We start from the raw sequence: 24519 nt of genomic DNA on the forward strand, positions 1-24519 counted from the left end.
TTTATTTTGAGAGTAACTTTTGGGCACAACTGTCATGGCGGCCCCTGGACAAGAGCTGTTATTTTGCAGCGTCAAAGACAAGTTGAAATCACCACAAGATGCGATAATTACCACACTTCACTGGAGCCTCGTGTCTAATGGATACAAATGCATTGGACTTGGCGAAACGGTTGGTTGTCATCACTTCTTTGAATGAAAAAATTAATTTCTAATATCTGCTACCAGACACATTGTAGGGAATTTTCTGCCAAATTATGGAAATGAAACTGAAAGTTGAAATGGCTGGTCAAATATTTTATAATATGAATATAAGGCAAAGCCTCATAAGAGCGCAGCTACATGTAAATACAAGATTGTTTTAATATGAATCATGCACGGCATAGGAAGAGCGAAGCTCTACTTGTTTATTTTATTTTCTTTTTCATGTACATGTAGCTGCAATATTGTAGCTCAAAAGACTTTTTGACAGAAAATGGCGTCGTCTTTAGCGCTACAATTGGTGCCTATTACTGCTAATGGAGCAAAGTAATGATTATGCAAACCATTATAAAACGTTTGTTTGCATTTTTATCGTACTTGTTTGATATCGCTTACGTTCTAGGGAATAAAACTGAACCACATAAAATATCAAATTCTCATCGAGACATTATTTTAACATAATACATATGAAGGTCTTTCTGAAGGAAATTTATACGGTAAGTCCACAAATTGTGAATTTGACGTCTTGTGAGCGGTACGGTAGATATTAAGAATGGTAGTTATGTTGGTTTTGGACAAAAATCATATGTAAATGCATGTATACGCATAAAATATATGAAAACCTACAAAAAAGTAAAGAAAACGATGCCCGAGTGATTTTCGGAGGCAGTGCTCCACTACGACACATAGGGACCAATTCGTACCCGGCCGAAAGGTATAGTAGGCCGGGTACGTATATTCGTTCAAATGTACATGTAGAAGACTACTCCCACAACATGAGAGTCGACTGGTCAGCCGTTTTTTTTATCGGACGTTACTTTGCTGACTGTCGACTCTCATTTCCGAAGGCCTATTTCTTTGATGCAGCTTCCGACGTCAGATGAAGGCGGAATGAAAAGTGCAATAATATCATTATTTCTTGCTCTAACAGTGATAACATTGACGTGTACTTACAGTTTATGTATTAATTATCCCATTTATCTAGGAAAACCATAACTTGGGGCCTCATAAAATAGTATTTTAGCAGATTAGATATGATGAATCCCTTCCGTAACATTTTGACCTAGTTTTAAATATGGCGGCTGGTTACTACAAAAAACGGAACGTGAATTCAAGCGGGCAGCATGCAAGTAAAAGTAAAGGCAGATCAAGCGTTTTGGGGACTTTGCAATTGGTTTTTTAGGTCACCTGAGACGAAGTCTCAAGTGACCTATTCTAATCGCCTTTTGTCCGTCGTCGTGCGTCGTCCGTCGTGCGTCGTGCGTCATATGTCCGTAAACAATTTACATTTTCGACTTCTTCTCCAAAACTGCTGAAGCAATTTCAATGAAATTTTGCACAAACCTTCTAAGGCATAAGGCCAATCAAAATTGTGAATTATATGGTCCCCACCCCCCAGGGGGCTGTGGGAGGGGCCAAAAGGGGTAAAATTGAGTAAAATTTCAAAAATCTTCTTCTCTACTCGCAGATGTGGTAGAATCAAATACTCTTCATAGATAGAAAGGTCTTAAGGTCCTTTACAAAAATTGTGAATTATATGACCCTGGGGTCTCTAGTTTCCCCCTGGGGAGGGGGTTAAGTTTACTATAGTTTATATTGGGAAAACACATTTTTGGGCATTATTTGGTCATTTGTAATAGGAAATGAGTCAAATATTGTCAGAATTATCAGTATGAGATGGCCATTTAATCCTATTAACAAATTTTCTATGACTGACCCCCAGGGGCCTTAGGGGCGGGGTCAAAAGGGGTAAAATAGGCTAAAACTTCAAAAATCTTCTTCTGAAATTCTGGAAATGGTAGAATCAAATACTTTTCATAAATAGAAAGGTCTTAAGGTCCTTTACAAAAATTGTGAATTATATGACCCTGGGGTCTCACGTTTCCCCCTGGGGAGGGGTCAAGTTTACTATAGTTTATATAGGGAAAACACATTTATGAGCATGTTTTGCTCAATTTTAATTGGAAACGAGTCAAACTTGGTTAGAATTATTAGCCTGAGATAGCATTTTAATATCATATCCACATTGGTCCTGGCCGACCCCCTGGGGGCAGAGGGGCGGGGCTAAAAAAGGGTCAAATAGGCTAAAACTTCAAAAATCTTCTTCTGAAATTCTGGAAATGGTAGAATCAAATACTTTTCATAAATAGAAAGGTCTTAAGGTCTTTTACAAAAATTGTGAATTATATGACCCTGGGGTCTCACGTTTCCCCCTGGGGAGGGGGCCAAGTTTACTATAGTTTATATAGGGAAAACACATTTATGAGCATTTTTTGCTCAATTATCATTGGAAACGAGTCAAACTTGGTTAGAATTATTAGCCTGATATAGCATTTTAATATCATATCCATATTGGTCCAGGCCGACCCCCTGGGGGCAGAGGGGCGGGGCCAAAAAAGGGTCAAATAGGCTAAAACTTCAAAAATATTCTTTTAAAATTCTGGAAATGGTATAATCAAATACACTTTATAGATGAAAAGGTCTTAAAGTTTGTTTATAAAAATTGTAAATTATATGACCCTGGGGTCTCCTGTTTCCCCTTGGGGAGGGGGTCAAGTTTACTACAGTTTATATAGGAAAAACACATTAATGAGCATTTTTTGCTCAATTTTCATAGGAAATGAGTCAAACTTGGTTAGAATTATTAGCCTGAGATAGCATTTTAATATCATATCCACATTGGTCCTGGCGGACCCCCTGGGGGCAGAGGGACAGGGCTAAAAAGGGTCGAATAGGCTAAAACTTCAAAAATCTTCTAAAATTCTGGATATAGTAAAATCAAATAATTATAGATGGAAAGGTCTTAAGGTGTTTTATAAAAATTGTGAATTATATGACCTTGGGGTCTCACGTTTCCCCCTGGGGAGGGGGCCAAGTTTACTATAGTTTATATAGGGAAAACACATTTATGAGCATTTTTTGCTCAATTATCATTGGAAACGAGTCAAACTTGGTTAGAATTATTAGCCTGATATAGCATTTTAATATCATATCCATATTGGTCCAGGCCAACCCCCTGGGGGCAGAGAGGTGGGGCCAAAAAAGGGTCAAATAGGCTAAAACTTCAAAAATATTCTTTTAAAATTCTGGAAATGGTATAATCAAATACACTTTATAGATGAAAAGGTCTTAAAGTTTGTTTATAAAAATTGTAAATTATATGACCCTGGGGTCTCCTGTTTCCCCTTGGGGAGGGGGTCAAGTTTACTACAGTTTATATAGGAAAAACACATTAATGAGCATGTTTTGCTCAATTTTAATTGGAAACGAGTCAAACTTGGTTAGAATTATTAGCCTTAGATAGCATTTTAATATCATATCCACATTGGTCCTGGCCGACCCCCTGGGGGCAGAGGGGCGGGGCTAAAAAAGGGTCAAATAGGCTAAAACTTCAAAAATCTTCTTCTGAAATTCTGGAAATGGTAGAATCAAATACTTTTCATAAATAGAAAGGTCTTAAGGTCTTTTACAAAAATTGTGAATTATATGACCCTGGGGTCTCACGTTTCCCCCTGGGGAGGGGGTCAAGTTTACTATAGTTTATATAGGGAAAACACATTTATGAGCATTTTTTGCTCAATTATCATTGGAAACGAGTCAAACTTGGTTAGAATTATTAGCCTGAGATAGCATTTTAATATCATATCCATATTGGTCCAGGCCGACCCCCTGGGGGCAGAGGGGCGGGGCCAAAAAAGGGTCAAATAGGCTAAAACTTCAAAAATATTCTTTTAAAATTCTGGAAATGGTATAATCAAATACACTTTATAGATGAAAAGGTCTTAAAGTTTGTTTATAAAAATTGTAAATTATATGACCCTGGGGTCTCCTGTTTCCCCTTGGGGAGGGGGTCAAGTTTACTACAGTTTATATAGGAAAAACACATTAATGAGCATTTTTTGCTCAATTTTCATAGGAAATGAGTCAAACTTGGTTAGAATTATTAGCCTGAGATAGCATTTTAATATCATATCCACATTGGTCCTGGCCGACCCCCTGGGGGCAGAGGGACAGGGCTAAAAAGGGTCGAATAGGCTAAAACTTCAAAAATCTTCTAAAATTCTGGATATAGTAGAATCAAATAATTATAGATGGAAAGGTCTGAAGGTGTTTTATAAAAATTGTAAATTATATGACCTTGGGGTCTCACGTTACCCCCTGGGGAGGGTTCAAGTTTACTTTAGTTTATATAGGAAAAACGTATTTGTGAACATTATTTGCCCAATTTTCGTAGGAAATTAGTCAAACTTGATTAGAATTATTAGCCATTTTAACATTCATATCCGTCCTCGATGACCCCCTGGGGGACCAGAGGGGCAGGACCAAACAGGGTCAAAATGATGAAAATTTCAAAAAATACCTCTAAGTTCACAGGTTTGATGGAAGCAAATACTCTTCATAGTCTAAAAAGTCAAATTTATAAATCTGACCAACTTCAAGGCCCAGCATATAGTGTTTATATGTCTTTAATTTGTTTCATTATTTCTTTCATTATATATTCTGACTCAGGTGACCGTTAAGGCCCATGGGCCTCTTGTTCTATTGACCAACTTCAAGGCCCAGCATATAGTGTTTATATGTCTTTAATTTGTTTCATTATTTGTTTCATTATATATTCTGACTCAGGTGACCGTTAAGGCCCATGGGCCTCTTGTTCTATTTACCGGCCGGATCACTTTCATCATGAAGTTTTGTCTGGGTCATGAAAGTTTACGTTAGGAGATGTAAATATTTGTTTTAGATGGATTTTACTGCTGATTTTGTCAAAATACTTGTTGATTTATGAAAAAGAGGTAGGTATTTGACATTGATGACGATTTATATATGATTTAAACGTTTTATATTGTCACAATCCAAACTTTGAAAATGTTACCCTCAGCATCGGGTAAATGGCCTATCGGAAGTTAGAGGTTAGACACGACGTAATGTTCCAAAAGTGTCTCGTCGTGCTATACCTCTAACATTGTTGGAGTAGTAGAAGACATAATTTAGAAATAAAAGGACACACTTTAAACTATAGAAGTATATGATGTAATAATTGTCTAGCATAAACTCAAAGGAATGAACTCAAAGATTCGGATTTCTCTGTGTCCATTTAAGGCCTGGAGTGCCGCGTATGCAAATCCTATGATTTTGCGCCATTTGTTGACCTTATGTAACGTCATGATTCCTTGTGCTCATCTTCGCCTTGGTGGATATTTTGACTGCATTATGTAGACATTAATTTTCAAAGTGTTGTTATTATATTATCTAAAAAATAATTAAAAAAATGTTTAATTACCCCTGTTATGCATTTGCATTAGTTAAATATATATTTACTGGGGAGAGCAGTACTGGAGCAACGCACAACCTCCCCATATGTATGGAAAAATGGTGGCCCCAAACTAAAGCTGTCAGTGTGTAGGAATGAATATTGTGTTTTTTCTTATATTTTCGTGTATCTGTTAGACATGCTTCGCATTTTCTGCTCGAAGAGCTGCGCCCTTATAACATCACAAATAGCTTTATATTGTCTGCATTTTTTTACGAGATTAACAATAAAGTATATTTCATGCACATACTATCAATACTTAGATAGTTAGAAAGAATTCGATAAAATCTAAATGGAATAGAGAGTCTTCGGGCATATTTGGCCCCTTTACAGAAATAGCGTTTTCTCAGAATTTTCCTATCCCAATTCAGGAAAACGTGTGAACGCAGAACACCGATACATTAAAGTGCGTTACAAAGAAACCGAAGGTCAAGGCCACCTGTGCTGTTGGCGATTTCCGACTATTATAACGTGATATCGATGCTGTCTGCTGATTTTGGCCCCCTTCTGGAGTTTGCGGCCATCAAGTCTGAAGTTTTCGGCCACCTTCAATATTTGGAAAGATTTCTATTCCTAGTGAAAATTCATCTCATCAAATAATTTAGGCACGCTAACAAAAATATTTTTTATTTGTAACTAACTCATTTTTAATATTTTCTGTCTCCTATAAGACTCGTTGGAAGTTAGAATATATGAAGTCAATTTCACCGGTATTTGGCACCAATTAATTAATAATTGTAAGAGTGTTCATTGTCTATCAGGAGACCAAAAACTCCAGACAATTAACGAAATTGTCAGTAAAATTCGGCCCCCATCGTGCCATTCGCAGCTGGAGTGTTGCTGCCTGGAACCATTTTCATCCAGAGGCCTTCCGTCAAATATTGTCTAAAAACATTAATCTTTTTGCAATTTTCATTGATACGTTAAATATATAATTTTGTTGACAACCTCATCAAATATTGTATATTACATAATTATTGCTGAATCTGACCAGGTAAAACATTTCGTTTTTGTGTGTGGTAAATAAGAGTTTAAATCCACTACCATTGGTCTGAAAAAATAATAACATGAGATATGTCGGTCAAAAAAGTTATTTTTATATTTGGGGGCCGAAAATAGCAGACGGCCGAAAATACCCTAAGACGCTCTAGTCCAATAAAATTCAATCTTATTTTTGTCAGATGCATAGAAAACTTGGCAATATGCCATGTTATCATGTTACGCGGGAATATGTGCCGTCATCTTTGGCGGCAGGTTTTGTGACGTCACTGCTGACAGTGCTGTGCGCTTGAGAACATACACAGTATATATTGGACCATTACATTTATAGCGTTGTTCTTTTTTATGTGTTAGTTAAAACTACTTACAATGATTTTAAAGTGTTTCCAGATGACACGTTTCGTTTAGTACAGAAAATTTCAAATCTTGTTGGCCTGATAACGAGAATTAAACATGACTGCCTACATGGAGTGACGATACTTTCCCGTGGGACACAATTTCAAAGTAAAAAAATGTAGATGACAGAGCTGACATAACTTTCCTTTTAATACCCATTGATCAATTTTATTTATACATTGCTTTTTTGCTCTCAACAAAATATAACTACCCAATGAGTTACAGTGAAATTCATCCTAGCGCGAAGCTAGAGAAAAACATATCGCTGTGTTCAGTATTTACAATCAAAAACCTGTTATAAACAAATTAATGAATGATAAATCATCTCAACATAAAGTTGAATGGGAGAAAGTGTAACAGCCAGACAAGGGTTGACCGTTCAATCAAGAAATCAGACATAATTCAGATCCAAGGCTAAATGAAAATCATGCTTGTTTGCCAGGTCTGATCAGGTCTTGTGGTTTTTACTTTGGTTTGAGTACTTTAACAACCAGGGATGTGCCAGGTTTAGGTGAAGCGATGGAAGAAATATAGAATACCAGAGAAAAACCACCGACCAGCAGACAGTAGTACTGTACCTAGCAACTGTCCCTGGCCACATGAGATTTGGAACTGATGGCCCAGAAGTGGAGTGTATGTGGTAATATGTTGAGACGTCTTAACCACTCGGCCACTGTGTCGCTATAAGATTTGAAAAGATATTACTTTTTCCACAAGTAGTGAATCAGGTCCAATCCTGTTACATATTGTTTTCACAGAAAGTACTTATCCTTTTTTTTCATATATATGTATCTCAATCTAAATGAACAAATGAATGAATCTATTTGCAGGCCTCTGGGAGTGACAGCCAGACAGAGTTACTCCCAGCTGACTGGAATGAGAACCAAGATCTATATACGCTACGATACAAACGAGAAGGGGAACCCTCTATTGTCTACATGCTAAAAGTGATCAGGATTGACAACGACCTACTCGTCAATTTCATGGTATGTATTTCTTATCATGTACAGCGATGCTAAATGTAGAGAAAAATGCATACAATATTTATAGCCCATCCATCATCAGATGGTGGGCTATTCAAATCGCTTTTCGTCCGTGGTCCGTCGTCCGTCCTTCCGTCCGTCCGTCCGTTAACAATTCTTGTTACCGCTATTTCTCAGAAAGGACTGAAGGGATCTTTCTCAAATATCATATGTAGGTTCCCCTAGGGCCCTAGTTGTGCATATTGTATTTTGGTACCAATCGGTCAACAAAATAGCCGCCAGGCAGCCATCTTGGATTTTGACAGTTAAAGTTTGTTACCCCTATTTCTCAGAAAGTGCTGAAGGGATTCTTCTCAAACTTCACCTGTAGGTTCCCCTAGGGCCCTAATTGTGCAAGTTGCATTTTGAGACCATTCGGTCAACAAGATGGCCGACAGGCCGCCATCTTGGATTTTGACAATTAAAGTTTGTTACCGCTATTTCTCGGAAAGTGCTGAAGGAATTCTTCTCAAATTTCACATATAGGTTCCCCTAGGGCCCTATAGTTGTGCATATTGCATTTTGGGACTGATCGATCAACAAGATGACCGACAGGCCGCCATCTTGGATTTTGACAATTGAAGTTTGTTGCCGCTATTTCTCAAAAAGTAAAGAAGGGATCTGTCTCAAATTTCATGTGCATGATCCCCTAGGTCCCTGGTTATGCATATTGCATTTTGGTACCAATCGGTGAACAAGATGGCCGACAGGATGCCATCTTTGATTTTGATAGTTAAAGTTTGTTACCGCTATTTCTCAGAAAGTACGGAAGTGTTCTCTCTCAAATTTCACATGTAGGTTCCCCTAGGGGTTTAGTTGTGCATATTGCATTTTTGGACCAATTGGTCAACAAGATGGCCGTCAGGCCGCCATTTTGGATTTTAATAATTAAAGTTTGTTACCGCTATTTCTCAGAAAATGCTGAAGAGATTCCTCTCAAATTTCACATGTAGGTTCCTCTGGGGCCCTAGTTGTGCATATTGCATTTTGGTACCGATCGGTGAAAAAAATGGCCGACAGGACGCCATCTTTGATTTTGATAGTTAAAGTTTGTTACTGCTATTTCTCAGAAAGTACGGAAGGGATCTCTCTCAAATTTCACATGTAGGTTCCCCTAGGGGTTTAGTTGTGCATATTGCATTTTGGGACCAATTGGTCAACAAGATGGCCGACAGGCCGCCATTTTGGATTTTGACAATTATAGTTTGTTACCGCTATTTCTCGGAAAGTGGTGAAGGGATTCTTCTCAAAATTCACATATAGGAGATTTCAGAAAAGATGGCGATGACGTCACACAAAGGTACATCCGGGCGCTCAAAGGTACAACTCCGTATTTCTACACATAAACATAGAGGGAAAACAGCCGCTTGCGATGTTTGTTTACATTTTATTGTAATAAATAGTACGACAATCCGAGAACTATTGCGTTATTTTAATTATAAAAAGGATGAATAAAAATATTTAACAATGATATTTAGATATAAACATCTGGTATTTATATACTACCACCACGAGAAAAAAACGCGGTCGCCATTAGACCTACATATAAACATTGACAGAAGTTACAAAATTGACAGAAACTACAAATTAAATTCCAAGTTTCCCCAAATATTATACTGATATTTTAATAAGCAATTACTGTTTTCTAAGTCTTACTTGGTAAAACACCTTACGATGTGTGATTATGACCAAATTAAAATTTGCCTTCGTAGATACCCCAAGCGCACTGCAGCCATTACGTACAGTACTGCCGAGATCCCGAATTTCGTCATTTTTCATAGTCACAAAATTATGTATTCTGGTTAACTTTTTCGTTAGAAATTTTGGAATTTAGTTTATAACATTCAAATGAGTCATTTTATAGTTACTTTTTATCATATTTTTAAACAAAACTTCGAGTATTTTAGAATTCTCAAAGCCGTGCGCAATGTGTCCTGGTCGGCATTTATAGTAATTACGATCTACATTGTAGCTATATTCATAAATCTAAATGTAGTCTATCTAACATGTATTCAAATTATTTAAAAGTAATATCACCTCAATTTGGGACTTCACATAACGGCACATGGAATAAAAGTGATTAAAAAATAAAAAATAAACTCATGAAATTGAACGATTTCACTATTTTATTTTTCGAGATATCGGCAGCCATACTGTACGTCTACGTACACATACATGTATATCTTCATTTATGTGTAACGGTGGTTTATACCATTCATTTAAAATAATATATACATGGGAAATAACGAAATATATATATTTTACAAGTACTTATTGAGATATGTGTTGGTAATTACGTATAAATATTATTAATTTCCCAACTACCGGCTGTTGCCCGAGCTCGAGGTGATCTACCAGCGAAGCCATGCACGAGCGGCCGTGGTCTGGGCAGGTGGTTCACATTTCGTTATACATATATTAAATAGTGTTATGAACAGATTTTTCATGTATAACAGAAATATTATACATTGAAATCAATTATCTATTCATATCTTTTTCACAACATGGATTTCTACGTGTGAACAAAAAGCGGGTACATGTGACGGCCCGGCACCGCTTCGCAAGCTGGCTTCAACACTAAATCTAAACAAATATATTTAGCAATAAACAATTGTAGATATAAATGTCTGTAACCTCTGAAACAATAAGAAATTATTTTGAAATCAGAATTTGCAAGTATTATAGTGTATACTTTTGTCAACGTATCGATTGTGTATCAGGGATGTACGTATCTGTTATTGTTTTTATTAGTCGCCATACCGTGTTTTTGTACCTTTGAGGACCCGGATGTAAACTTTCTGTGACGTCACGCCATCTTTTCTGAAATCTCCTATAGGTTCCCCTAGGGCCCTAGTTGTGTATATTGCATTTTGGGACTTATAGATCAACAAGATGGTGGACAGGCCGCCATCTTGGATTTTGACAATTGAAGTTTGTTACCGCTATTTCTCAAAAATTACCGAAGGGATCTGTCTCAAATTGCATGTGCATGGTCCCCTAGGTCCCTGGTTATGCATATTGCATTTTGGTACCAATCGATGCACAAGATGGCCTAAAGGATGCCATCTTTGATTTTTAGCCCACCATCATCAGATGGTGGGCTATTCAAATCGCTTTTCGTCCGTGGTCCGTCGTCCGTCCGTCCGTCCGTCCGTTAACAATTCTTGTTACCGCTAATTCTCAGAAAGTGCTGAAGGGATCTTTCTCAAATTTCATATGTAGGTTCCCCTAGGACTCTAGTTGTGCATATTGCATTTTGGGACTGATCGGTCAACAAGATGGCCGACAGGCGGCCATCTTGGATTTTGATAGTTAAAGTTTGTTACCGCTATATCTCAAAAAGTGCTGAAGGGATCTTTCTCAAATTTTATGTACAGGTTTCCCTAGGACTCTAGTTGTGCATATTGCATTTTGGGACTGATCGGTCAACAAGATGGCCGACAGGCAGCCATCTTGGATTTTGATAGTTAAAGTTTGTTACCGCTATTTCTCAAAAAGTACTGCAGGGATCTTTCTCAAATTTCATATATAGGTTCCCCTAGGGCCCTAGTTGTGCATATTGCATTTTGGGACCGATCGGTCAACAAGATGGCCGACAGGTGGCCATCTTGGATTTTGATAGTTAAAGTTTGTTACCGCTATTTCTCAAAAAGTGCTGAAGGGATCTTTCTCAAATTTCATATACAGGTTCCCCTAGGACCCTAGTTGTGCATATTACATTTTGGGACCGATCGGTGAACAAGATGGCCGACAGGTGGCCATCTTGGATTTTGACAGTTAAAGTTTGTTACCGCTATTACTCAAAAAGTACTGAAGGGATCTTTCTCAAATTTCATATATAGGTTTCCCTAGGGCCCTAGTTGTGCATATTGCATTTTGGAACCGATCGGTCAACAAGATGGCTTGGATTTTGATAGTTAAAGTTTGTTACCGCTATTTCTCAAAAAGTACTGAAGGTATCGTTTACAAATTTCATATGAAGGTTCCCCAAGGACCCTAGTTGTGCATATTGTTAATTGGGACCGATCGGTAAACAAGATGGCCGACCGACGGCCATATTGGATTTTGATTGTTAAAGTTTGTTACCGCTATTTCTCAGAAAGTACTGAAGGGATCTTTCTCAAATTTTATGTGTAGGTTCCCCTTGTACCCTAGTTGTGCATAGTACCTTTTAGGACTGATGCATAATGCCTTTCGGGACTGATCGGTAAACAAGATGGCCAACCGGCCGCCATCTTAGATTTCATTGTTGAAGTTTGTTACCACTATTTCTTAGAAAGTACTATAGCGATCTGTCTCAAATTTTATATGTCATGTGTTTGAAAAAGTTTGAAAAGCAGGGAAAAGATCCCTCTTTCCATTGTCAGACATAGATCTTTCTTTGGTGGGCGCCAAGATCCCTCTGGGATCTCTTGTGACAATTGAATTTTGTTACCGCTATTTCTCAGAAAGTACTGAAGGGATCTGTGTCAAATTGCATGTGCAGGTTCCCCTAGGAGTCTAGTTGTGCATATCCCATTTTCGGACCGAAAGGTGAACAAGATGGTCGACAGGCCGCCATCTTGGATTTTGATAGTTGAAGCTTAATTTAAAATTGTTACCATTTTTTCTCAGAAAAGTACTGAAATGATCCGTCTAAAATGTTATATGTAAGTTCCCCTATATAGCTAGGACCTTAGTTGTGCATATTGCATATTCAGATCGGTCAAAAAGATGGCCGGCAGGTAGCCATCTTGTTTTTTGATAATTGAAGTTTGTTACTGTTATATATCTCAGAAAGTACTTAAAGGATCATTCTCAAATTCCATATGTAGTAATATGTAGTAAAAGTTTGAAAAGCAGAGAAAAGATCCCTCTTTCCTTTGTCAGACATAGATCATTCTTTGGTGGGCGCCAAGATCCCTCTGGGATCTCGTTAACTATGGTATATGATTAATATTTTTCCATCTGCTTAAAGAACCATGACTTTACCAACATTTTTTTGATAATCCAGGTTGATTGATGATTTCGAAACATTTCTTTGACTTCAACTAAAAACTGCTAAATTGCCAATATCAGCATTTAGTGTGTTTTGGGGTGGTGTTTTTTTGTATCAAATCAGATTAAGAAAATAAATTTTTAAAAAATGATAAAAATATCTTTTTTGGTCTCTTAATTCCATGGGTAATGTGTTATAGTGAATTGTACTTGGTGCTTTCCAACCCATTTCATATCAAACAAAAGAGTTTGAAAATATGTGTTGGCTTTTATAATTTCTTTTTTTTTTCTTCAGAATGTCAGTAATGAAAATGTTGTGAATTTAAACATCAGAACAAGAGATTTTACAACAGGAAATCTGACCTCGTTTGACGGGTAAGGTCATTGCATGTTCGCTTTCTCTTATCTATATTGGCCCTGCAGGTAGGGCGTTAGAATTGTACCTGCTGCCCCTATTGCATGATCATAAAAGGCAACTAAATTTAGTATCTTATCTTTTCTCTTCTTTCTAACAGACTTTTTCTTTCCTAATGCCTCCTTTGGCACCGCCTCACTTTTGTCTTCGAGTTGAGCGTTCGCCCCTGTGAGGAAGGCTCTGGGTTCTGTCCCCTTGCCGAGACACACCAAAGTCTATAAAAGTGGTAGTTTCTGCTTCTGCTTAGCGCTCAGCATACAGGGAGTGGAACGACTGGTTCGCCCGTTGTCAGTATAATGTGACCGGGTGGGGTGTGTTGCTTGGTGTCTTCGACGGCATGCTTCAGTGATAAAAAGGGCAACAGTTCCACTATACAAGAAGACACAACATGAATATACCGCAGTCTCCCAAAACACGCACCTCGCACAACATACACGCAACATACATGAATATACCGCAGTTTCCCAAAACACGCTTCTTGCACAACATACACGCAACACACCGCATACATAGGATGCCATCCTTACATGACCATAGCTGTTAATTAATCAAACAAACAAACAAATCTCTTATCTTGTACCACAGTATAGACGTTATAGACAGACAGTCGTTGTATACAGGCGGTCATTATAGCAGGTTTGATAGAATATTGAGTAATGAATGTCAACTGGTAATTAAATTGTAAATCCTAATCCATAAACCTCATCCCCTCAACTTTTTGTAGACAAAGGTAAAATTGATGTATACAAGAGATCATGATTTTCAATCTTAATTGTAGGACAGCTTTTGCTTATAAAAATTGTTAGTGGATAATAGTTTCTAACCTATTATTTCACCAGTATGATGATATTATGTAGGCTATGAGTCATAGTCTGTACTGCATAAAAAAAAACGTAACATGAAATCTATCACTACTGTTCAGTTATTTTCCACCTCTTTATTATACATCATGGTGAAATACCAGACTTGTTTTTGCTAGTTTTATAATTTTAATCAGTGTATTGGTAACATCAGAGCAGACGTCCTGAGTAGTTGGTCGTTCTGCTTAAGCGTTACCATACAGAAAATTCTGTCCAGTTTTCCTGTCCAAGTTTTATCAAGTGACATCGACTTGGATCTCAGTATGGACAAACAAGTCAAAAAACACTTTTAATCAACTATAACGTGAAATATTTTAGTGTACTTTCTTTTGTGGTTTGGAGCTTTCAAATCATTGTGAGGGTAGAAATATTCATGGTTAGGCATTGGAACAACAAGAACAAAAATTTATTGTTTTTATATTTGTGGTTCTGATACAACCACAAAAACAAACAAAAATATCTACACCATGTAAATTTCAGGTTATAAGGTAGGTAATAACAGAGCCTTTAATGATTCATTTACTTTTGTTAGTTTACTGCACCAGTATTTTACCAACAATTTTTTTCAGGTCTACATTTCACTGTATTTGTTTTGTTCATCTTTTAGTGCATTCCAAAACCTGGACGTTCTGTGTTCACAATTCAAGAGAGAAATCCTTGATGCAGTGCTGCAGGGAGACACTAAAGTTACCAGTCAGTCCAATACCTCTAGGTCAACCCAAGAACGAAGGTCACAGGAAAGGTCAAGGTCACATGAGGAAGAGTATGACCCCCTGCGAATACCGCCCCGCCACCCCCACATGGGACAAAGGCCACCAGACTGGTCAGTTCATTACTGTATAGATCTGTTTCAGGTTAAAAACCTTCATAAGATGTTTAATAATAAATGAAATACAGTTTTCAAATGTCATACAGGAAAAAAAATCACATTCAATTAATAATAAATTAAAAAAAGAGCAGTAACTCATGTAGTATTAATTGACATGGATTGCTTCCATATTCATTGTTTATGTTGTAAATTTCATGTTTTCATTACGTATCACAAAACAATGTTTTGAATCAAATAGGGCTTACAATCATATAAATTATCAATAGAGATAAACTCGCGATTTATGACCAGAAACCAAACAGCTGACTGGATGTTAAAAATGAATATACATCAAGGGAACTGTTTTAAAGCATGTTCCCCAATGCACTTTTATTTGCAACAAATAAAATAATCCTTCATTTGTGATTTATAAGGGGGATAACTCTGAGAAAGGCTGATATACTCTTATTTAGGTCTGACCCCGATGACCCATTTTCCATTGGAAGAGCTGACCTTGACCCTTTAGGAAGAGGAGGTGGAATGCGATTTGACCCGTTCCGTGGAAACCGTCCTGGAATGAGACCAGACCCCAATGCTGGGCTGCCACATCCACTGCCTCCGTAGGTTTACTTTCAGGGTTTATTGATTAAAATTAGCAATCAGTAGATTCTGTATCAGATATAATTTTGTGCTAAATTCAAGTAGCAGTATATATTTCATTCATGATTTTGATAAAAAAACATTTTAAAAAATAACATTGTATAATAGATTTGATAATTTCATTTTTGTTTATTTTGACTTCATCTATATATCTGTATGGGGAGAGGAAATTCAGAGGTTTCAACATAATGAAAAACATTGGTATACACAAACTAAGACTTTGAGGGTATCAAAAGTGAAAATGCACTCAGAGAATAGAATAGTTATACAGTAAAATATGGTTCTAACGAACCTGGGGATGGACAAAATCACTTAGTTATAAGCATAGTTCATAAGAACCTAAACGGGAATAAATATAACTATACAATAACCATGAATTTGCTGTGAGCGTTTTCGTTGTAAACATGTCTTACTGTTGTTATCTTTTAATGTTTCTAGGGGAGCTATACCACCAGGGGCCAGATTTGACCCATTTGGTCCACCAGGAGGACCGGGACAAAGACCTGGGTACGTTCAGTCCTAAATCGTACACCAGTTATTTTCATAATTGTTAATTACAGTGACTGGGATTGATTTCTTGTACAGGATACAAAATTATCTAATTAAAGGAATATGTTTTCTCCAGATCAAAAAAATGTTATGATCAGTATGCATATTTTCTTCCTAACCAATCAAGTGCAGAAAATATACAGTAAGCCGACCACATGACATATGGACTTTCTTTATTCTGATTTTCTCTTCATTTGGACCTAAAAAATAAAATGCATCTTTGCTAAAATGAGCTTCTTCATATTTATTTCTGTTTTAAAATTTTTACATGAATTTTTACTCTCAAAGAAAAATAAAAGAAAGTTGTCGTTTTCATAATTGTATATATCTGACTGTGATATCAATTATTGTTCAATATTTATTTGTTTCAGACCCGACCCGGACCATGAACTGCCACCAGGATATGGTGATATGTTTATGTAAATGCCGACAGGATTTCAGTACAAGCTATTGAAACAACCCAGGACTAAACATGGTGCACAAAAACAGTACTGGATCGGTGATATGGATGTTTTAAAAGCTGTTACACATCATGTGTTATTCCGTCTTTGGATATCACAGAGTTAGTTCCCTTGCAGGTAGGTATCCAATTGTTACGTCATTATTTTGTGAGCGCAATTCACGTCGTTTTCATCGAAACGCATGACGTTACCCTTGCAAACACATGACGTTACAATCAATACCTACCCGCAAGGGCAGATAACTCTGTAATGTACAAATACGGAATAGAGATCAATCAAACTTAAGTTGTGTCCAGAAGTTTTAGAAATTGTAGTATTAATGGATACCATTAATTTGAGATCAATAGAAATTGTGTTCTCAGTCCTTATTTCCAGAAAATGCTATTAATGCCATAGGTCACTGAAATATTTCTTTAGACATTGTAATAGATGACTCTTAAGATGCTACACTGTTGATGAATGGTATATGTTCTTTCTATCAAAAACAGGAGCAGACGATTAGTATTTTCTTCTGTCACAGAAGTTACAATTTAAACATGTTATCTCATAATCACTTGACTCGAAATTCCGGTTGAGTCAGATAAATTTTGAAGTCCCTTTTTTCCCCTATTTATAAATGTTTTTTAAGATTGGATGACTCAAATTTCAATGACTCGAAACTCCGGTTTAGTCAAAGTCGAATTCCTGGTCCCTAGAACTGATATTCAGCAAGAAATAAATTCGCTATCTAGAATTTAATTTCAGACAAAATTTCAAAGTAAAAAAAAAAAAAAAAAATAATACAAAATAATTTGTTGCACTAAAAATGCAACCAATTATTTTATATTATTTTTTGCGTTTATGAGAAATACATTTACATGAGTAAACACCCATTAAAAATTATGGAGGTTGATGATGTAGGAGTGTTGAAGAGTTTCATAGTTTTTGATGATTTATTACACATGTTTATCCAAACATTTATATAATAACAGACTGAATCAATTTTCTCTGTATGTGATAAATCTTTCATGGCTAAAAACTTTGCAGTTAAAAAAAGGTGTTTTCTGCTTAAAGTGTTTGTCAGAAATATGTCAATGGTCTTTTTTAACTGACATTAACCCTGAAAATTTCATAATGGACTGATTTAGTCCTTGATTTAGAAGAGTCTAAATGTGTCCTCGGGGGTGAACGTGTAAGGAATAATCTACTTTATGTACCTGTACTTTATATCTGTTAAATCCTATTAGTAAAACCTGTTATTGTTAGTAATACTATGTTAACTTGATTTTATTCTACACTGTAAATTACCGTGTTATGTTGACAAAATGTTTGTTAATATATTTATTTTAAAATGTCATTCATGGAATAAAAATAAATCAAGTACATTTTATTGGTTTTGTTTCTCTTTTAATATTCTTTACCAAATATAATTTACTTCCAGCAGAAAATGAGTTTGGCCGTTTTCAATTATATCATTGGACTGGTTGGACCTAGTTCAGTAATTGTTTGTTTATGAATTGAAGACGGATCTGGTGATTTTATATCGTTTTCAGATGAGCTTTGATATTTGATTGTAAGGATTGTAACAAATGGTTGAACTGGTTGTTCTGAATAAACGAAAACGGCCTTGTTCCGTTCCTACAACTTTAATTTGTGTATATATGCTGCCTGGTGATTTGTAGTGATGAAGATGACCATGTACATATCATACTGGTCATTAAAAAGTCACATGAAATGCTTTCTTTGTTTCGTAACATATGTCTTTACATGGACCATATCAGTACTTTCATATTAAGATGTTAATAGGATAAAAATAGAATAACTGGTTCAAGGTCAAAAGGTTATTAAAGAATTTTCTGACCTTGCAGGTAGATATTGATTGTGTTGTCATCTGTTTGTGAGCGTATCATCCTAAATGATTCATGATTTCCGGAGGAAGGATGTGAATACTTTTAAAAAATAATGACCAATAATTTCTGCATGGGAGATAACTCTGTAATATTCAAAGACAAAATACCATATTTAATCCAATAAATGCCCAGAGCGATTAAAAAATTGAAATGAAGGAGTGCTTAATATGACCAAATTTGGGCAAACATTTCTCAGAGTTATTACAGTAAATATCACAGCTGTCGATAAGCCATTACTCAATTTACAGAAGAAATCAAATGAGGAAATAATTTAAATACAAACTGAAACAATGAAATCTGGAGATATCTCCATTAGATTTCATCTATAAATTGAATAATGTATTAAATATAAGTCAATAAAGCCCAAAAAATATGTCTGTTTAGGGGTTATGTTGGCGGTAAAAAAAAAGGGTCGGTAGGTTTTGGATGTTTTTTTTTTTTTTTTTTTTAGTGTCTTTCATATAGTAATGGCCTGAACCAGAGTCTGAGATTGAAATCTCGACCTTTAATAATTATTTTTGTAGAAAAGTGAGAAAAAAAAAGTGCTAAGTGAAATTGGAGCTGTGGTGGACGTACTGACATATTACCAGAAGCCCTGCACCTCTGGGGAGAAGTTTGAATCCCATGGTGGGCAGTTGCCAGTGTTTGGTCAGTGCTTTTTTTTTTAAATAGTCACACTGCTCAGTTTACAAATATAATCAAATCTGGCCACATCATGTCCTTTAAGGAAATATGTGATTAATATGTAAAGATTTTTTTTTATTTTTTTACTGATTAAAAACATATTGTGCTGATGAAATATTATCAATTAGTTCTTAATAAATATTCGGTGTGTCATGTTTATTATTATTTTTGGCCTGTAAGAAACAAAAAAACAAAAATAAAATTTTAAAAAAATAAGACCATAGCAGAGCGAGGTTTCGATCCTCGGACCTCTGGGTTATGGGCCCAGCACGCTTCCACTGCGCCACTCTGCTTATGATGTAGAGTGAATAATTTTTTTATTTTAACCGTGATACGTCATATATTTGAGCTCTCGTGTTTTCACGTGAGATTTCAAACATGGCGTATCTGCAAAATGAAAACAGACCGAGACACCTCACTATGTACGTTTTATTGCATTTATATACCATTACGACTTGTTTTATTTCTAATTTTACAATAGGCCGTCGTCGGTGTAAACATTCTTAATTTTGTTTTGATGTGTAACTTTGTCATTGATTTTTAAACACACCTTCCGCCCTATTTTGATGACGTTCCCAGTCCCCACCTTACAACATGAGTTCAATTCTTTCCTGACATTTTTATATCCGATCTCGCAATGTGCCATGCCACCAGTTCAGAGCAATACGAAATACGAAAAAATACAGGCGTTCATTTTTTACCAATGGTGGAAAAATCAATCAATTCACAACAGAATTTTACCACTAAACTCATTTTTGTGAATAATTTCGAATTAGGCTTGAATTAATTTCTCCTGTCACACTTATTTTTCTTTTCCAAAAAGTAAATTTGCATTTCATGCAGTAAGACAATGCACATACCCGTCCATGTAACGCAAGTTGTTATATGCGATAGTCTACGTTGTGCTGTACTGCTGCACAGTATCTGAGTATACCACCCTGACTAAATATTTATTTTACTTAGAACTTCATTTTGACAAATTATTTATGAATAAATATTATCGGCTTGTATTTAACAGGTTATGTTATTGAAATTTCCTGGCAGCTGTAAAAAGTGATTTTCTATAATATTTACGAGGGGTGGGGGTTTGGGTAAGAACTTGAAGCTGGACAGGGGTCAATCATCAATAACCTCATCTGGGGAGCATTCAGTAGTGTTTTGAATCCTGATAGTATTTATAACCGCTTCATTTCTCCTCTCCTGTTAGAGGAACTAACAAATTGTAGGAAACTAAATAAAATACAAACAGATCTCTAGCTTAATTTATCTACAATGTTTATCGAAATTAAACAATGAGAATATATGCACAAGAAATATGTACATGTACATTATTACATACATAACTTAGCAAAAATATATCAACTTATCAATTACACTTTTTCTATTCAAAATGATAGAATGCACTATATAAAATGCATCCATAGCCATACGGTAATTCCTTCTTCACCTGCTGACATGCCCCTCGATCTTCATCTTGACAAATCTTAATATTCAAGAAACTTTATTCAGCATTGCATATCAGAATAAAATTTACCTAATATTCTTCTCTGTTTTTCTTTGTGATACGTATATACAATGTAATGCGTTTATAAAATGTCATGCGTTTATAAAATGTAATGTGTATATAAAATGTAATGTGTATATAAAATGTAATGTGTATATAAAATGTAATGTGTATATAAAATGTAATGTGTATATAAAATGTAATGTGTATATGAAATGTAATGTGTATATAAAATGTAATGTGTATATAAAATGTAATGTGTATATAAAATGTAATGTGTATATACAATGTAATGTGTATATACAATGTAATGTGTATATAAAATGTAATGTGTATATGAAATGTAATGTGTATATAAAATGTAATGTGTATATAAAATGTAATGTGTATATAAAATGTAATGTGTATATAAAATGTAATGTGTATATGAAATGTAATGTGTATATGAAATGTAATGTGTATATGAAATGTAATGTGTATATGAAATGTAATGTGTATATAAAATGTAATGTGTATATAAAATGTAATGTGTATATAAAATGTAATGTGTATATAAAATGTAATGTGTTTATGAAATGTAATGTGTATATGAAATGTAATGTGTATATAAAATGTAATGTGTATATAAAATGTAATGTGTATATGAAATGTAATGTGTATATAAAATGTAATGTGTATATTAAATGTAATGTGTATATAAAATGTAATGTGTATATAAAATGTAATGTGTATGATTTCTGTATGGACAGGTAATTAACAAGATCAAGTGGTCATCACAATGAGTCAGATCGACTATGGCCAGACGGCGGAGGACCACCAAGCATTCCTCATCCTGGTCAGAAACACTGGCCAACAATTGTGTAACCGGTCGTTCAACAGAGCCTGGGAACGCATCCGCAAACTCAACTATGTTAACATTCCAGGACAGAAACGAGTGGCTTGGGTCAGGTATGTCTTATTTGACGATTGAAGCATCCTTAATATTCCAGGGGTTACTTTCACTGCCATAATATACACCCCTGGACTATAATATGCCATAGCAAAACTGGAGGCAGTTCAGAAGAAGAAATTTGACCCAATCACAGGAATTCAAAATTAAAGTCTTCCTTTGAAGATAATATAGAGAGGGATGTCTAACTTCAACACCACACAGTCATGGGTGTTTAATCACAGAGTTCCATTACTTTTATTCCTTTGATGAACCAAACTACTGGTCTCAACTGTTGTCGCACACAATGCCTTTGCTATGACATAATTCGGGGATGGATATAAAACAGGGATAGTAACCCCTGAAGTATTGCTGATGCAGTTTACGAAAATGGGCATTTCAGTTCCAAAATAGTCTATGGAATTATGCTAGCTATATTTTAGTTATATTTGTACATTGTATACATAAGCATTGTTGAGTGTGATCATCCCTGGAGTGACAAGCTGATAGTTCTGTTAAACCTTGACCTCCTCATTTATAATTTACACCTGATTCTTTTATTAAATCCCCACTGCAAAAAAGGTCATTATACATGAGTGTTTTTAATAGTTTTATAATATAAAAAAGGAGAAATTAAACCCGGTATGAGTTTTGGTATGGTACTACTGCTGAATAACTAAATTATTATTGATCATACAATTTTAGAAGTACATAATCCAAAGTGTTTCTTAAAAAGTGAATCAAGGACTCGTTTTGATAGATAGTATGCCTTTACAAAATATGATTAATTTATAATTTGATTAAAACTTCATATAGAACCTTTGAATAAAAAGATCCAGCAATGATTTGGATTCTCGCTCACCTGTAGTGTAAAATTCTCTAAAATAATTTTTAGGTACAAGCGAAGTTACTCCAAAGAAAACAATGAATGGGGTGACTTCCAGGCTCATCGCAAGGTTCTGGGGCTTGTTTCTATTGGCCAGTGCTCTGATCAGGATCAATTTGAGGAACTCTTCAGCAGCTATCGAAAAGTCAAAGAGGAATATGCAACAACCTTATTTAACTCGCGTTTGTTTGTGTTTGGTATGAACACGGATGGGTCTCCATTAAAGGAAGAAGAAGATGTTAAACATGAAGGAGGAGAAAAGTCCTCGACAAGTTCTTCTCGGAGTGGAAAATCTTCACCAGTCCACAGTGAGGACAGTGGAGTCACGCCCGATCTTAGCCCGACAGAGACTGGAAACGATTGTGATTTAACGAAAACTGATTCAGAGGGAAGTGTAGATAAATCAACAAGTGCAATTTCTTCTCAGGTAGAACCTACTGAACAACTACAGCCTGTAGTAGAACAAACAGACAGTGTCTCTAAACCGTCACGTGGACAGTCACAACAAAGTAACAAGTCGGACACATTCTCTAATGTTCCGACGTTGCGTCCTCACAGTAACAGTCTGACAAAGGAAAGTACCGGGGCTGAGGTGTTATTCTCACCCGATCTCGACATGTGTAGTGATTTAGAGGAGAAAATCAAAGACTTTATAACATCCATATTTTTTGTGCTGGAAGGAAAGCGTCTTGATCGATCGTTTGAGCGAGCTGATAAGATGCAACTGCTGTGTGCTCCATTTGAAAAGAAGGATTATGTGGGTCTGGATACAGACACAAAGTAAGATCACTGTTATGGGTTATCAGATACACATTGATTGTAGTATACAATGATTTCTACAAGTTTGTTACACAAGATCAAGATAAAGAGCATTCATTAATTATAAACTTTTAGTGGAGCTAATAATCAGTAAAGACTCTTTCTTTTATAATAACATCATGTCCCATTGATTCAAAAGGAAAGTTCTGTCAGGACAGGCTCTGACTTCTATTTATCAAAACTTTTACCGGTTCATTTTGGTTTAATGATTATAGCATTATATTGTTACTATCGTTTGATTTTCAGGTCGTATAGGAAAAAGTGCCAAGGTCGGTTACGGAAGCATTTAGGAGATCTTTGTTTACAAGCTGGTATACCAGGGGAGGCAATTCTACATTACCAAACCGCCATTGATATCCTCCGACCCGTCAACGATTGGTTATGGATAGGAGGTGAGATGTAATTTGTTTTAATTGTGGATAGGAGGTGAGATGTAATGTGTTTTAATTGTTTCCCTTCCTCTATTGACCCTTCAAAATTCTTTGTAAGATGTTGTGTTACATGACAAATACTATATAAGGACCATGCAGTGAGTTCAACTAATGGATGGTATTCAATGAATGCAAGTTTGAGTTAGAGGGGTTATACAGTATAGTTCTATCCATGTCTGCCCCATTCCGTTATGACTTCATATGGAATGTGTAATGTCTTTCTTGACATCATCCTCTTAACATATATAGTTACATATATATAATATATATTCCTAGTTGTATATTTGCTACAGTTAGTGCCTAAGAAGAAAGTATGTACCATCATCATCTTATAATGTGTGTGTTTGGAATTAGCTAGACAAAGAATACTAATATTGTATAAATTTTAAGCATATTTTTTCTCTCCCTCCAGCTTGTTTTGAAGGCATCTGTTCAGCATCTGTAATAGTCCGGTTTCCAAAAAGCCAAACTCCAACATTGAGACGAAACTTTTCCCTGCAGGCCACACTAGGGTCATCTATGTCGGGCGACACTAAAACTCGAACAGGTTCAGTTTCATTATGATGATATTATCTGTAAATATAATCTGTGAAATCTATAAAGCTTGTGAATAATTACTTCTTAATTAACCAGGCTATTTTGTATTTGTAAATTATTGTAAGCATAATGCCACATTTTTAAGGGAAACTGATAGTCTTGACACACAGAGATTGTTTGTAGAA

At 35.7% G+C, this 24519-nt stretch overlaps 2 protein-coding genes across 2 annotated transcripts in view; both read left to right on the forward strand.

Annotated features, from left to right (window-relative positions):
• The first annotated feature begins 10 nt into the window (after window positions 1–10).
• LOC138308410 (proteasome inhibitor PI31 subunit-like) lies at window positions 11–18020 on the forward strand. Its single transcript, XM_069249390.1, has 7 exons — window positions 11–169; window positions 7735–7890; window positions 13199–13278; window positions 14786–15001; window positions 15460–15606; window positions 16085–16153; window positions 16567–18020. The coding sequence occupies exons 1-7, from the start codon at window positions 35–37 to the stop codon at window positions 16616–16618; spliced, it is 855 nt and encodes a 284-aa protein (XP_069105491.1). The 5' UTR covers window positions 11–34; the 3' UTR covers window positions 16619–18020.
• Window positions 18021–19593: 1573 nt separating this feature from the next.
• The window catches only part of LOC138308777 (trafficking protein particle complex subunit 9-like), a 40752-nt gene continuing 35826 nt past the window's right edge, over window positions 19594–24519 (forward strand). Inside the window, exons 1-5 of the mRNA XM_069249793.1 lie at window positions 19594–19651; window positions 21483–21681; window positions 22557–23327; window positions 23613–23758; window positions 24210–24344. Coding sequence (XP_069105894.1) covers window positions 21512–21681; window positions 22557–23327; window positions 23613–23758; window positions 24210–24344 — 1222 coding nt within the window. The 5' untranslated portion in view covers window positions 19594–19651; window positions 21483–21511. The remainder of the gene's footprint in view (window positions 19652–21482; window positions 21682–22556; window positions 23328–23612; window positions 23759–24209; window positions 24345–24519) is intronic.

Source organism: Argopecten irradians, chromosome 15 (assembly GCF_041381155.1).
Source record: "Argopecten irradians isolate NY chromosome 15, Ai_NY, whole genome shotgun sequence".
Classification (NCBI taxonomy): domain Eukaryota; kingdom Metazoa; phylum Mollusca; class Bivalvia; order Pectinida; family Pectinidae; genus Argopecten; species Argopecten irradians.

What these genes read in the sequence shown, in the direction of transcription:
- LOC138308410 (XM_069249390.1), top strand. Translation starts at nt 35, where the DNA reads ATGGCGGCCCCTGGACAAGAGCTGTTATTTTGCAGCGTCAAAGACAAG. An exon ending in AATCTGACCTCGTTTGACGG is followed by an intron (nt 13,279 to 14,785) that starts GTAAGGTCATTG and finishes TTCATCTTTTAG; the next exon opens with TGCATTCCAAAACCTGGACG. An exon ending in CTGCCACATCCACTGCCTCC is followed by an intron (nt 15,607 to 16,084) that starts GTAGGTTTACTT and finishes TAATGTTTCTAG; the next exon opens with GGGAGCTATACCACCAGGGG.